Raw genomic sequence first — 13,837 nt, 5'->3', positions numbered from 1 at the left:
TGTGAATGTTTCTTTTTCATAAGGTTTTGTGTTGCGCTTGTACTCTGATTACCAATGAAGAAAGCAACCTTCATAATTACTGAGTGCGAAGTGGTATGGAGCAATCCCACTGCTATGAGTTGATGAATGGCATTTGATAAAAAGACCAAGCGTCTTCTGACCCCACCCAACCCCGCCTACACCTCAGTGTTGACTGCTCATCAGCAAAAGACAGCCATTCTGTCACTGACTAGAAGCACAATCTGCTGAGTGCTGCTCGGCACCCCACAAACTCTTTTGCAAACTGCAGGTTTGAGCTCCCAGCATGGTTGGCAATGGCTGAAGAAGATCCAAAGGGCCACGGAGGCCCAATCTCTCTTTCTTTTTCAGGTAGTGGGTTTCTTGTAAACTACCAAGTAGGAGTGGTGCAGGCTTTATGGGATTTGGCACCTGAAATAATGAGATCAACATCCAAGGTCTACGGAGCATCGTGTGGGTCAGTTGTAGCTGCAGCAGTGGCATGTGATGTTGACATAGGTAAGGAAGGTGTCGATTTACTTCATTCCATATGTGTGTATTTTTAAACACGGCTTCTTCTAGGGGTATTTCAATGGGCAGAGAATCAGAGAAATAGAAGGCTGGAAAGGACCTCAAGAGGTCAGCTACTCCAGTGTTTCCCCATGACCGGTCCATGGACCGGTGAGATCTCCCTGTCACCATTTAGGAAAGCAGGAAGACAGTCCCTGGTATCAAAAAGATTGAGAAACACTGATCTAGTCCATCCCCCTGCGTTGAGACAGGACCAAGGAAACCTAGACCAGCCCTGACAGGGGTTTGTCCAACCTGTTCTTAAAAACCACCAATGACAGGGCTTCCACAACCTCCCTTGGAAGCCCATTCCAGAGCGTAACTTCCTTTATGGTTAGAAAGTTTTCCCTCACATCTAACCTAAATCTCCGATGCTGCAGGTGAAGCCCATTACTTCTTATCCTACCTTCAGGACATGGAGAACAATCGATCCTTGTCCTCTTTATAACAGCCCTTAGCATATTTGAAGATTGTTATCGGGTCCCCCTGGCATGCCTGAGGGTAGCGACTTGTATATATGAGAGGAAGGCTAGTCCAATGATTAGGACATTATTTTAGGACTGAGGAAACTTGGGTTTAATTCCCTGTTCTGTCACAGATTCCTGTACGCCCTTGGGCAAGTGACTTGGGGCTACTCACAAGAGAGATGCATGTGCCTCAGTCCAAAATTTAGGCATCATGGGCATTCACAAAATCGCTGCTCAGCTGCCACCCAAAGACCTCTGACCCCTAAGTTTCTGCAGCTGGGAGTGCACATGGCCTGCTCAGTCCTGACATGACTGAGCAGCTTGGTGCCAAACTCACATCTAAGTCCCAACGGGAGTCCCAGACTAGGCGCTTCTCCATCTGTTTTGCCTGTTTTACCTCCGGAGCGGAGATGGGATGTGAACATTGGGAAGTGTTATGAACTTCAAAGTATGATACCAAACAATGTGCCAGGCAAGAGTGGACTTTGGGGGCAAAGGGGGTCAAGTGGTTTCCCTGGGGAATCTCTAGGTGGAGGTGAATGCAAATTCCCCACTTCCGCATATGCAAAAATGCAGCCTACACTTTGAGGAGGGGACCATTTTCTGATAATCACCTGCTCCTGGAGTCTCAGTATCAAAGGGCCCAGCTGTATAAAGAAAAGACTGAGCTATTCATGGGGGTGCTAGTTCGAGCTAAGGCTATGAATTTGTAACCACAGGAAAAACCCCTGATGTGGTTTGAAGGACTGACTCCTACCAGAGCACTCACAGAGTGAGGGGTGATCTCTGGTAAATTTGTTAGCACGAGCGTAGGTTCTTTTATTGTTTTAATAGGTTTCCTCAGGAATGCTTTCATGTTAAGAATGAATGTGCTTGCTTACAAAGGGCTGTGTGGTCACTTGTCACCGCTGCCAGTTACAGATGTTCCTAGCCTTCAAAGAGACATCAAAGCACAGACGCTGGGCTGTTTTGGCAGACTGGCTTGCTGGGGATATCACAGGGCAGGGAACTGTGCAGCATGGAAAAACCCCGGTCAAGAGGGAGAGAGAGACAGATCTCTACCCACGAGAGGTGATGGCTGAGTTGCTGGGAGCACAGAGTGGGTGCCGTTGGTGGACCACAGAGGGGAATGCAAGGGCAGTTGCCCTGAGCTCTGACAGAGGCAATGGGGGACAGAAGCCCTGAATAGAATCATAGAATCATAGAATCTCAGGGTTGGAAGGGACCTCAGGAGGTCATCTAGTCCAACCCCCTGCTCAAAGCAGGACCAAACCCAACTAAATCATCCCAGCCAGGGCTTTGTCAAGCCTGACCTTAAAAACCTCTAAGGAAGGAGATTCCACTACCTCCCTAGGTAACCCATTCCAGTTCTTCACCACCCTACTAGTGAAAAAGTTTTTCCTAATATCCAGCCTAAACCTCCCCCTCTGCAACTTGAGACCATTACTCCTTGTTCTGTCATCTTCTACCACTGAGAACAGTCTAGATCCAGTCTAGAAGACTGGAAGGGGTCTGGATCAAGGGACAATGTGTAAGAAGATGGTAGAGGGATAAATGAGGATTGGGTGGGCCATAACTGGCATATTGCTGCATCCCTCATGCATACCCCCTTTGGCCCAGGGATCTTACTTCCTTTTCCTCCCCACAGAACTGGTTTGACAAGCATCCTGGAGCTCATCAGACCAGGTCTCCCTGCCAAGGGGCCACAAACACACTTCCCCAGTGTACCTACGCCAGCTTGCTAATGTTGTTGAGGAGTCAGAGTTAAGGTCCTGGCATTGCAGCACAAGGTGGATGGACGAGGGGACGGAGCATCTCTGTGTTTGGAGGAGGCGCTGAGTCTGCGTGCTCTGCACGTTGTTGGGTGTTAGGATACAGTAGGGTGAAGATGTTTCTCTTAACTCATCAATTCCTTTCTTTTAGAGAGGAGTGTGAGGGGGGTTTGTCCTTCCGCAAGCCAACATGGTTTTGAAAGGAGGTTTGGGTGGTGAGATGTAAGGTTGGACCAAATCCAGGGACCTGTCTCGTGATGTTGTGTGTGGCTGAAGCACACTGGGGCGTATTAGATACAGCCTAGTAGCAACATGTGCAAGCGTCTTCAGTTACAAAAGTCGTCGTCTATGATGCACTATTTAGATTCTGCTCCTGAGGTGAAATCTACAACATTGAGATCGCTGCCAATTTACGGTTGAGCTAAAGCCCTCTGAAGTCTTTCCATTCACTCCAGGATGCTTTGGATCAGATGTGGTTGCCCAATCTCATGTTTGCCAGAAGCTGGGAATGGGCGACAGGGGATAGATCACTTGATGATTCCCTCTTCTGTTCATTCCCTCTGGGGCACATGGCATTGGCCACTGTCAGAAGACAGGATACTGGGCTGGATGGACCTTTGGTCTGACCCAGTCTGGCCGTGTGACGAAGTGGGACTGTTCTTGGTGTTTCCTCTGAATACTGTGTGGGTGCCTCAGTTTCTGGCTGACATTCTGTCTCCTGGCAACTAATGGCCCAGGCCCTTCCCCCCTGCAAGGGGATGCTAAAGGTGTGGGAGAACAAAGAGGTCAGGTGACCTCCTGGCCCAGGAAAGGAACTCAGCAGAGAAGGAGGGGCTGGAGGGGGTTTTCAGTTTGGGAGCTGACTGGGGACGGGAAGTGTGGGCAGACGGGGTTGTTTGGCTCGCTGGGCCCCAGAATGGACCTGGCTGAGGGGTCCTGTTCTCTGTACCTACAAGCTCTGTTTTAGACTGTGTCCCTGTCATCTAATAAACCTCTGTTTTACTGGCTGGCTAAGCGTCACGTCTGACTGCGAAGTGGGGGGTGTGTGCAAGACCCTGTGGCTTCCCCAGGACCCCGCCGGGGCGGACTCGCTGTGGGAAGCGCACGGAGGGGCATATGCTGAATGCTCCAAGGTCAGACCCAGGAAGGTGAAACTGTGTGAGCTTCTTGCCCTGAAGACAGTCTGCTCCAAGGGAGTGGACTGGGAATTCTAGCTATTACCACAAGACAAGTAACAACAACATTCTTGTCTCCAGATTTTACAACATTCTATTCTATAGGTTCTCATACCACACTCATCACTGTATAGCATCTGCAACTGGGACGTGAGAGAATTTGTTCCTTTCTGTCTATATGCGCTGGTGATCAAGATCGGTTACTCCCTCCCAGGTCTGATAGAAGAATTTTTTCATGAAGCTATGGAAGAAGCCAAGAAAGCGAGTAGTCTCACCCTTTGTCCAGGTTACCGTATGCTTCGGATCATAGAGAAGCGGCTGAGTCAAATACTGTCGGAGAACTCACACCAGCTGGCTTCGGGGAAGCTTTGCATTTCCCTCACGCGCTTGTTGGACTTACAGAACGTCATCATTTCAGAGTACAGATCGAAGGAGGAGATCATACAGGTAATGGTGGCTTTGTTTCCTATGTATTTAGAAGAGAGAGAAGTAATTAAACTGACGATGAGCTAGGAAAATAACAACTGAGTTTATTAGGGAGAGAGGAATCCTGTTGAGCTTAACTCAAACTGCAGGTGCATAGAATCATAGAATATCAGGGTTGTAAGGGACCTCAGGAGGTCATCTAGTCCAACCCCCTGCCCAAAGCAGGACCAATCCCCAACTAAATCACCCAAGCCAGGGCTTTGTCAAGCCTGACCTTAGAAACCTCTAAGGAAGGAGATTCCACCACCTCCCTAGGTAACCCATTCCAGTGCTTCACCACACTCCTAGTGAAAAAGTTTTTCATAATATCCAACCTAAACCTCCCCCTCTGCAACATGCAGTGCAGGCTGGGATAGGAGAATTCCAGCCCGGTCCAATTCCACAGAGACTCCACCCCTAGCTGAGCATCAAATCATAAGCAAAATATTCCATCATCTCTAATTCTTGTTGGCTTATTTATCCAGAGGCCATTTGGATATGGAGGCAGCAGCCATATACAAATTAACCCATAGTGGCTGACTCTGCCTGTTGCATGATCTGTGCCCATGAGTGAAAATGCCAGTTCTGCTCTGACCTAGCACTTTACAGAGCTGTCCGGCTGGATTCACCATCTGTTTCTCTGGAATTCTCCCATCGGGCAGCACAATGGGAATCAAACCTTTAACAGGCTCTTGGAATTCAGTCCTCATGTGAATCAGTTGTGACAATGTGTTGGCCTTAGACGAGTGGGCAGCACTGACTGTATGACCAGTTTACAGATGGAAAAAGTGAAGTACAGGGAGGGGAAATGACTTGCACAAGGTCCCATAACAAGTCTGTGGCAGAGATGAGAATAGCCCCCACCTCACCTGGTCCGTTGCCCTACCTCATATGGGAAGTGCAACTAACCAACAGCAGAGCAGCCGAAGAGCCTGTACACAAACTGCTGGCAATGGCACAGCATCAACATACTGAAATAAAGACAACCAGGTTTTTTCCCCTCTACGCTCATCCCATCATGTCAGTCTGAGGTGTTACGTGTAACAATGGGGCAGCATTTTCAGAGAGAAACATTATTTCCTGGTTGATGATGCACCTCTAAAATATTTATTTCTACTCACCTGTAACCCTCTGCTCCTCTCCCCACAGGCAGTGATCTGTAGCTGCTTCATTCCTGTCTATTGTGGATTCAACCCTCCCTCCTTCCAAGGCGTGGTGAGTGCTCTTTGCTCCAGGCGGAAAATGTTCTGATCCCACCAGACAGTGGGATGACATGGGATCTCAGGCATGCAGCTGTGGTGTGCAGCTCTTACTGCCTGGGGTCCTAGTGGGTTATTAGTCCAAGAAGCATATTTGTCAATTTCAAAAGGGTTGTGAGTTCAATCCTTGGGGGGGCCATTTAAGGATCTGGGGCAAAAATCTGTCTGGGGATTGGTCCTGCTTTGAGCAGGGGGTTGGACTAGATGACCTCTTGAGGTCCCTTCCAACTCTGAGATTCTATAAGTCCATGGGACTTCACACTCCTTGAATTTTGATGTAAGTTTCCAGTTGGCTAGCAGCTGTGGAGGAGGCGAAAGCGCAAACGAAACCAGCAAGTTGAATCAAGCTCTGGGCATATGGATCCGTCCAGGTTGCAAGTGTTTGCTTGAGCCAATAGCACCACCATGGGCCCCGGTTGGCACAAGTTTATATTCATTTGCAGTATGCATATAAGGGCCTGTCCTGGACCTAGAGCTACACAATGGCACCTAGAATCTAGGGACCATGTTCTCACCTGCTGTGAATTGGAATAGCTCCAGTAAACGCAATGGACCTGTGCTGATTTACTCCCTAGATCTCTTTACTCCCAATCCGCTGCCTTAGCCACGAGACCCCCCTTCATTTAATGGCATTAGCTACACAAGGGCTTGATTCTCATTTGCACTAAGACAATGTAAAAAGGCCTTAAAATGGGCATCAATGTGATTTGCACTCCAGCATTATGCGGCCTTAATGTAAATGAGAACCAGGCCCAAAAGTTCCCATTTTACGTGCCTAAGCTGTGATCTGGACTTTCTAATGGGATTTGGCTCTCTTGTTAAGGCGTGCACATGGGATAAGCATGCTGTGATCCACACCAAAGATGACCCATTATCTGATTCAAACTGCATGTCTTCCCAGCGCTACATTGATGGAGGTATGACTAATGTGCAGCCTGGCTCGGACTCGGAAACCATGATCACGGTATCCCCTTACACAGGAGAGGTTGACATCTGCCCGAGGGACTGCCCTGCCTATTTCAACTGCATTAGCTTCTTCCGAAGCACCTTCCAGCTCTCAGTTGAGAACTTGTGCCGGTTTAGTTATAGTATTTTCCCACCCAGTATTTCGGTGAGTAGCCTCAGGGACTGCACAGTGCCAGATCATTTCAGTATTGCCAACCCCAAGCATGTGAGGATCATGAATCATGAGATTGCTTAAAAATTGCCTTAGAAAAAAACTGCCTTAGGAAAAAATTCTGGATAGGTTCTATTTGCCTTCTGATGTTTCAGCCTTTAGAATTCGAATTTTCAGGCTTTTCTCCACAGCAATGTTTTTTAATGAAAGCAGAGATGCTCACCAAAAATGAATGAATAAATAAATAAATAAAAGAATAAAGTTTTTTAAAAAAATCAAATGACTCCAGTAGCTGGTGCTTTAAAAAAACCCATCAAATATTGCAAGATGCACGATGAAATGGCAAGAGTTGGCAACACTGTGATTACTGCCCAAGGGGTACTTTTTTTGCACTTGGAATGACTATCCTTTATAACACTGAGTGGTTTCCTCTGCAGGTGCTACATGAGTTTTATTTACAAGGATATCATGATGCCATTTTCTTCTTACAGAGGCACAGTAAGTGTTACAAAGATTAGTAGGCCTATGTGAATTAGGAATTCCTAGCTTGCTCTGTCTCACAAAGCATCACTGGGATTTTTTGCACAATCCCAGGTCATTACACATCACCCAAGTTCATGTGATTATTTGTGAACGTGTAACTCTTGCAATTATCAATAGGGGAGAACTGGACAGTAAATGGAACGGACAAGAAAATACCGCAGCAGACGCCTGTGCACTGTGACAAAGGTAGAGGATCTGTATTTCGTCTCTCCCCTTGGTTTTCACTAGCTGAGTAACATTACACTGAGATCTCTATGGCATGCTGCAGGAAGTGAAAGGACATGGAGTACCTCCTTTGCAAACCCATCAGGAACGTGGTGAGGAGACCATCAGGAAGGGGAGGGCGCATAGGTGTCAACTCTGTGGGTGCTCAGGGCTGGAAAAAAAATAGTGGGAGCTTAGCACCCACCAACCAAAGGTGATTGGTGGCTTGGGAAGGGGCTCGGGGGAGGACAGAGAGCAGCAAGGGCCTCAGGGAGGGGAGTGGTGAGAAGAGGCAGGGTGAGGGTGGGGCCTTGGGGCAGAGAGAGTTGTGGGGCACCTGCAAGGAAAAATAAAAGTCAGTGCCTACGGGAGGGAGTTAAGGCCATATTCACTAAAGTGACTGTTATTGGTGCACCTTGCTGAGCTGGTTCTGTGTGAAACATCATCAAATATACTGCTCTTCCCTGTTGCCCCATGGGCTGACTCAGGTCAATATCTCTCTCACGGCTGAGAGGCGGTTATCATAGAATATCAGGGTTGGAAGGGACCTCAGGAGGTATCTAGTCCAACCCCCTGCTCAAAGCAGGACCAATCCCTGGACAGATTTTTGCCCCAGATCCTTAAACGGCCCCCTCAAGGATTGAGCTCACAACCCTGGGTTTAGCAGGTCAGTGCTCAAACCACTGAGCTATCCCTCCCCTACAATCTTATATGGTGATTATTCATTACTTATGTAGCATCATAGATGTGCATTGGGAGCCATGGCCAGCAGCAGCCCCAGAGGGGTCTTTCCGAGAGGAGCATGCACTCCAATTTGGACACTGGATGGGGTGGGGGAGGGAGTTGAGGATGATTCTATGGTCAGTGGCTGGTCTGCAGCTTTATCCCTCTGCCCCTGGCACTGACCCCATAATAATAAGGGGGAGCAGATATTTGAGTTTCATCTTAATTGAATTTGCCTTTATTGACCACTTGATATTTAAGGATTGCATTTGTTTGTGTCACCTCCATTGGCTTTTAGCAGTAACTCTGCCTGCCCTGAAGAGCCAGGAGATGCCTGGATCCTTGGACTCAGCTGCTGAGATCACATCACAGCATCTTGTGCCATGCAAACTTCACATGGACCCATCACTTCCTCTCACTGACAGGTGAGAATGACCTGTATGAGGATTTTAGCTCTTTTCACAACAGCATTAGCCACAAAGTCCCTGTCTTCATCAGAAAAGAAGGGGGTGCTCTTCATTCGAGTTAGCAGCAGAGTGAAGACAAGGCTCCCCCCCATAGTCTTTAACTCGACCAGTTCACTTGTGTGAAAACTACGCACTGCCTTGTCTTCCTCAGGGATGTTCAGCTAATTTGACAGAAGAACACACTTTTTTCCCCTAAGGAAGACACAGCCTATGGGAGGAGAGAGTGGAACCGCTTCTCAGCTGGTGTAAATCGGCATAGTGCCAACGACTCCAGTTAGAGTTATTCTGATTTACCCCAGCTGAGAATCTGACTCCAGTGTCCCTTAGTTGACAAGTAGCCAGGACACCTGGGTTCTGCACCCAGGTCAGCCACTGATTCGCTGTGACACCTTGAATAAGTCACTTAGCTTGCATCTATCTCCGAATGGGTGTGTAAGAATAAGTTATAATAAGCTAAATCAATCAGTGGGAGTTGCTAATCCGGGGTTAAAAATGAAACTGGGTTTCTCTTTTACGTCCTATTTTGCCCTTCCCAAATATATTCCACAAGAAAAGTCCTATCAGCTACCTTATTGATTGGTTAGATCCAGTGCCAAAGTACAACTTTTGTTTTGCAAAATTTGAATAGATTCGGACAAGGGGTCTTTGAATTAGAACGCCCTACAATAGAGATGTTAAATAATTCTAAGTCTTCCTATAAACTTCTTCTAGCCTTTTATTGTCACTTTGTAAACCTCCCTCCCCAAATAATCCAAATTAGAAAGAAAAACAATTCAATGTAGGCCGTGTCTACACTAGTACTTATGTTGGCAAAACTTTTGTCACTCAGGGGTGGGGAAAAAAACCCACAACACCCCATGAGCAACATATGTTTTGCTGGCATAAGCGCTATGTCAGCAGGAGCCGCTCTCCCGCTGACATAGCTACCGCCGCTCTTGAGCTGGTTTTCCATGTCGACAGGAGAGCTCTCTCCCATCAGCACAATGCAGCCACACAAGCGCTTTTACAGCAGCACAGCTATATCGGTACAATGTGCCGCTGTACAGTTGTAACTGGAGAGATGGCCTTCGTTTATTAGAGCTCCAGGGATCTATGCCAGGGGAGAAATGTTTGCTCAGTACAGGAAGACAACCAATAATCCAACTTCCAAGAAGGCCATTCTGACAGCAGCTGCATAGCTATGCTCTGCAAGGGCCTGATCAAAGCCCACTGAAGTCAATGGGAGTCTTTCCATTGACTTAATGGGCTCTGGATCAGGCCTGGAATGAGGACCAGGGCAGTCTGTTGTGCTGTCCAGTTGGCCACTGGGCCCACTCTGAAGTACATGTGAAGTCACAGAGTTCAAGGCCAGAAGGGCCTGACCTCCTGTATCTCACAGGCCACTAACACCACCCAGCCACCCCTAGTGCCTAGGTGAAGAATGAAATCTGGTTCCTAAACTTCCTTTCTAAATTTGTAGCAGAATCAGGAAAGATGGGTCAGAAATGAAACATGCAGGTGGATAAATAGCGGCATTTACAGGGTGGTGGTAGGGGCAACATGGAGGAATCAAAGTGGTGTTTGCCATTTTCTTGACCATATGGTGGTCCAAAATATTATCACCACTGGAAAGTGATCATCTCTCTTTACTTTCTCTAGGTAACTGCTGACGAGGGCTGTTCTGGAAAATCTAAACCAGGGCGACTTCTTATTGAAAGCCTTCAAAAGGGATGGACCAAGTGAAGACGCCGTTTCCTTGCGCAGAGCCCACAGCTGCCATTGACTTCAGATGAGATCATGGGTACTCTGGAAATCAGGCTTTACATGTATAAATAATATATATATGTAAAGAAATGGGATTAATACAGCATGAATTGTGATACCAGGTAACCTAATAGCCTGTGCACATCTCCCTCCCATTCCTACCCCACTTTGCCTGCCCTCCCTTCTCACTGTGTCACGCTGAGTTTTATCCAACTATCTGTGCAACCCCTGGGATGGGGTTCAGAGTCCAGCAAAGGACTCCTGGGGTGGCCTTTGGAATGAAGTCAGGTGCCCTACTCCTCTCTGATTGTAAGGACCTGGGGTAGAGGCTGTGTTTTTTGTTTGTTTTATGCATAGCTATGGTGCTGTACTATAAAACAATAATAAAGATTTCTCTTTCCTCTGATATATCAGAGCTGATTACATCTGTTGCGTTTCCCATATACAATGTGCAAATAGGTACTTTCAGCTAGGAAGAGCTTTTATTGATTTGAGGGAACAACTAAGCAAGAAAGAACAAAAGTAAAGTCTCCAAGAGCGAGCACAGTGTGTGTCTTCTGAAACAATCTGCACTGAACTGCATGCTCTGCAGCTGCTGATCTCTGCACACCAGGGAGCCATTATAATGGGGTTTTATACAGAAGGCAAAGGCGTAAGAGTTACACAATGAAATATACTGCAAAGCTTAAACAAATAGCCCTTCTGCTGCTGCACCTTGACTAACCTAGCCCCATCAGGGGAAGAGGAGAAGCCACAAATCTTAAGGGATGAGTGAGTGTGAAACAAATGTGTCTGTTAATCTGAGTCAAATCCTGTGGTCTTTACTTAAGCAAACCTCCCACTGAAGTCGCTGGGGAGTTTTGCCTAGCAAACCCTTAGTCTTAAAGTTAAGTCCTTTGTTGATGAACCACTGCTCAGTTAATGGGAAAGACCCTGTGGGAGACCAAATCAATGGGAGCTGCAAAACCATCTGTTTGTAAAGTCCGGTACTAGGCTCCGGTTCAGCAAAGCACGTGCTCAACTTTAAAACAAAAAGATGGTCCGTGCGCCAAAGAGTTTATAATCTCTGACTGTGACTTGTGTTTCCTTCAGCTCTTACCTTCAGTGCAGTTGTTCCTCTCACTAGCCTTCAGATTCCAAGTTTGGTTCTGCTCTGGAAAGTGACAACTTAGTGTTCCATGTTTATTGAGCCTTAGCGGTTTTTGGTGTGGATTTGCTCAGTATACCAGTCAAATGATGGCTGCTTTTTTCCCTTCACGGCCAAAGATGCGCACACATCCTGAGATTTGAAAGTCAAGCTGTTTCTTTTCTGGCTTGTGCAAAATCATCGGTAACAAAAATGGTATGGGCCAAATGCTGGGTTCTAAAGGGAGCAAGTAAGAATCTGAAATGTACAGAGGGGACAGAGCTGATGAGAACGTGCCATTCTTACACAGTGAGAGTAGAACTGCTCTTTAAAAAATTTTGCTTCCAACACAACGTGCACCACTGATATGCAGCCACCTCTGAAGTGAAATGCAGCAGTTTTTAAACTGAGCACAACAATGTTCCACAACACCATAAGAGAGGAAGAATATTGCATCCAGTTCAGCTATAAGGAGGAGTGTTTAATACCTGTAGGCAGAATATATTTACCTAATTTAGGAATTTAGCCAGGACACTGGGATTAACACCCTTGCTCTGACAACACCTATTGTGGGATGTTTAAGGTAATAGGACACTAATAACTCTACACACTTCCATGACATCTTCCAACCCAGAACATCAAAGCACAAAGGTGGACAAGTATAATTCAGATGCTATAGTGACAGGGCTCATAGAGGTATCTACCGAGGGCCAGTCTTATTATCATCATAATATGACATGTAGGGAAACTGAGGCACAGAGCAGTTAAAGGACTGTCCCAAAATCATTCGGTGGCAGAATCAGGAACAGAGCCCTGGATTTTTGATGTTACTAACCTGCTGTCCCTACTACGACACACTGCTTCCTACTCTAATGACCACTGGAGGTGTGAAAAGGCGATAAACCCCAGCTGAAACACTCATTCAAGTTGCTCTTACCTCTAACTGAGAGAAAACACTGTGTTCTCAGGCAGCTTGTCTGACATAGGAGGTGATCTCAGCAGCTGAGCCCAGTAATCTGGGCAACTGACACTTTGACTGAAAGTTGATGGGTGTGAAACAAACATGAATGAACAAACACAAGCCTTAAAAAAATGGCTAATGGTCTGTAGAGCAAATTCAGCTAAAGGAACCCCTAAAAATCAATAGGTGCTTGGATATCAGGCTCAGCCCAAACATGCCTGCCCCCAAATAGCATGGCCACCCTCTCCCCCAGTAGTTAGAATTTCCATTATGCAGCTGAACTGATAGAGCAGTTTGAATCTAGAGATCCCAGTTTTGGTCATAGATCCCAGGCAAAGCATAGTTACCAGGCTTTGAGGCTATCTAGGGTGACCAGACATCCCGAAAAAATCGGGACCGTCCCGATATTTGGGTGGTTGTCCTGTGTCCCGACCGATCTTGTGTTGGGACGCAATTTGTCCTGATATTTCGCTCCGCCAGCAGCACTTGGCTCTCCCCCCCCGCCCCATGTGTCCTGATATTTTCTTCATCTCATCTGGTCACCCTAAGGCTATCCAACCATCTGTGTGACATTCTTCCTCTGTCCTGACATTCTCCTCGCAATCCTCCTCTGCATTTACCACAGAGATCTCAGAGCGGATGAAACAGGGCTAGTGAAAACCAAAGGCCCCAAAGGAAAGCCAGAGCCTTTACCTTTGCCATAGTGCAGTAGCAGTTGTTGCTTTTCTTGCCTATTTAGGGCCCTGTTCTCACCTGCTGGAAATGGTGACAAAGGGCCACACATTAAAAACCACTCAAAGGAAACATTTTTTTTCCCCCACACAAGATATATTTAGACTGGGGAACTCCTTGCCACATTATGCCACCGAGGCTGGGAATTTAGCAATGTTCCAAAAAGGACCGGGCATTTAAAAGTTAAAAAAACTAGCCAGAGTTATAGTAAATATTACAAAAAAAGCATGGGACCTCATGCTACAGGGTTTAGACCAATCTCTAGCTATTATGGATTAGGGGGCAGATTATCCCAAATCTGTCTACGGTCAGGTTTCTTGCACCTTCCTCTGAAGCCAGCTGCTGGCAGAGGCATAATTCTGGCCTAGATCTACCTAATGGTATTTGTACGCTCCTCATTACCATCACACATCGGAGCGCCTCACCATCTGTTAAACATTCCTATATTCATAAACCCTTGGGAGGCAGGACAGTGCTGGGATTAAGCAGAAGGTCTCCATGAGCACAGCACTCACT

At 46.9% G+C, this 13,837-nt stretch overlaps 1 protein-coding gene across 1 annotated transcript; it reads left to right on the top strand.

Annotated features, from left to right (window-relative positions):
- Positions 1-314: 314 nt before the first annotated feature.
- Positions 315-6,906, top strand: LOC123369061 (omega-hydroxyceramide transacylase-like). The gene is made up of 4 exons (XM_045014428.1): positions 315-516; positions 4,196-4,428; positions 5,596-5,661; positions 6,607-6,906. Exons 1-4 carry the CDS (start codon positions 315-317, stop codon positions 6,904-6,906), a joined length of 801 nt encoding a protein of 266 aa, XP_044870363.1.
- Positions 6,907-13,837: the final 6,931 nt, after the last annotated feature.

The sequence above is a fragment of the Mauremys mutica genome, chromosome 4 (genome assembly GCF_020497125.1).
Source record: "Mauremys mutica isolate MM-2020 ecotype Southern chromosome 4, ASM2049712v1, whole genome shotgun sequence".
Classification (NCBI taxonomy): domain Eukaryota; kingdom Metazoa; phylum Chordata; order Testudines; family Geoemydidae; genus Mauremys; species Mauremys mutica.
This window is presented reverse-complemented; position numbering and strand designations above follow the sequence as displayed.

Excerpts from the sequence above, each read along its gene's own strand:
- LOC123369061 (XM_045014428.1), top strand. The coding sequence starts at position 315 with ATGGCTGAAGAAGATCCAAAGGGCCACGGAGGCCCAATCTCTCTTTCT. Across the intron at positions 4,429-5,595 it reads CGAAGGAGGAGATCATACAG|GCAGTGATCTGTAGCTGCTT; the intron begins GTAATGGTGGCT and ends CTCTCCCCACAG. Across the intron at positions 5,662-6,606 it reads CTCCCTCCTTCCAAGGCGTG|CGCTACATTGATGGAGGTAT; the intron begins GTGAGTGCTCTT and ends ATGTCTTCCCAG.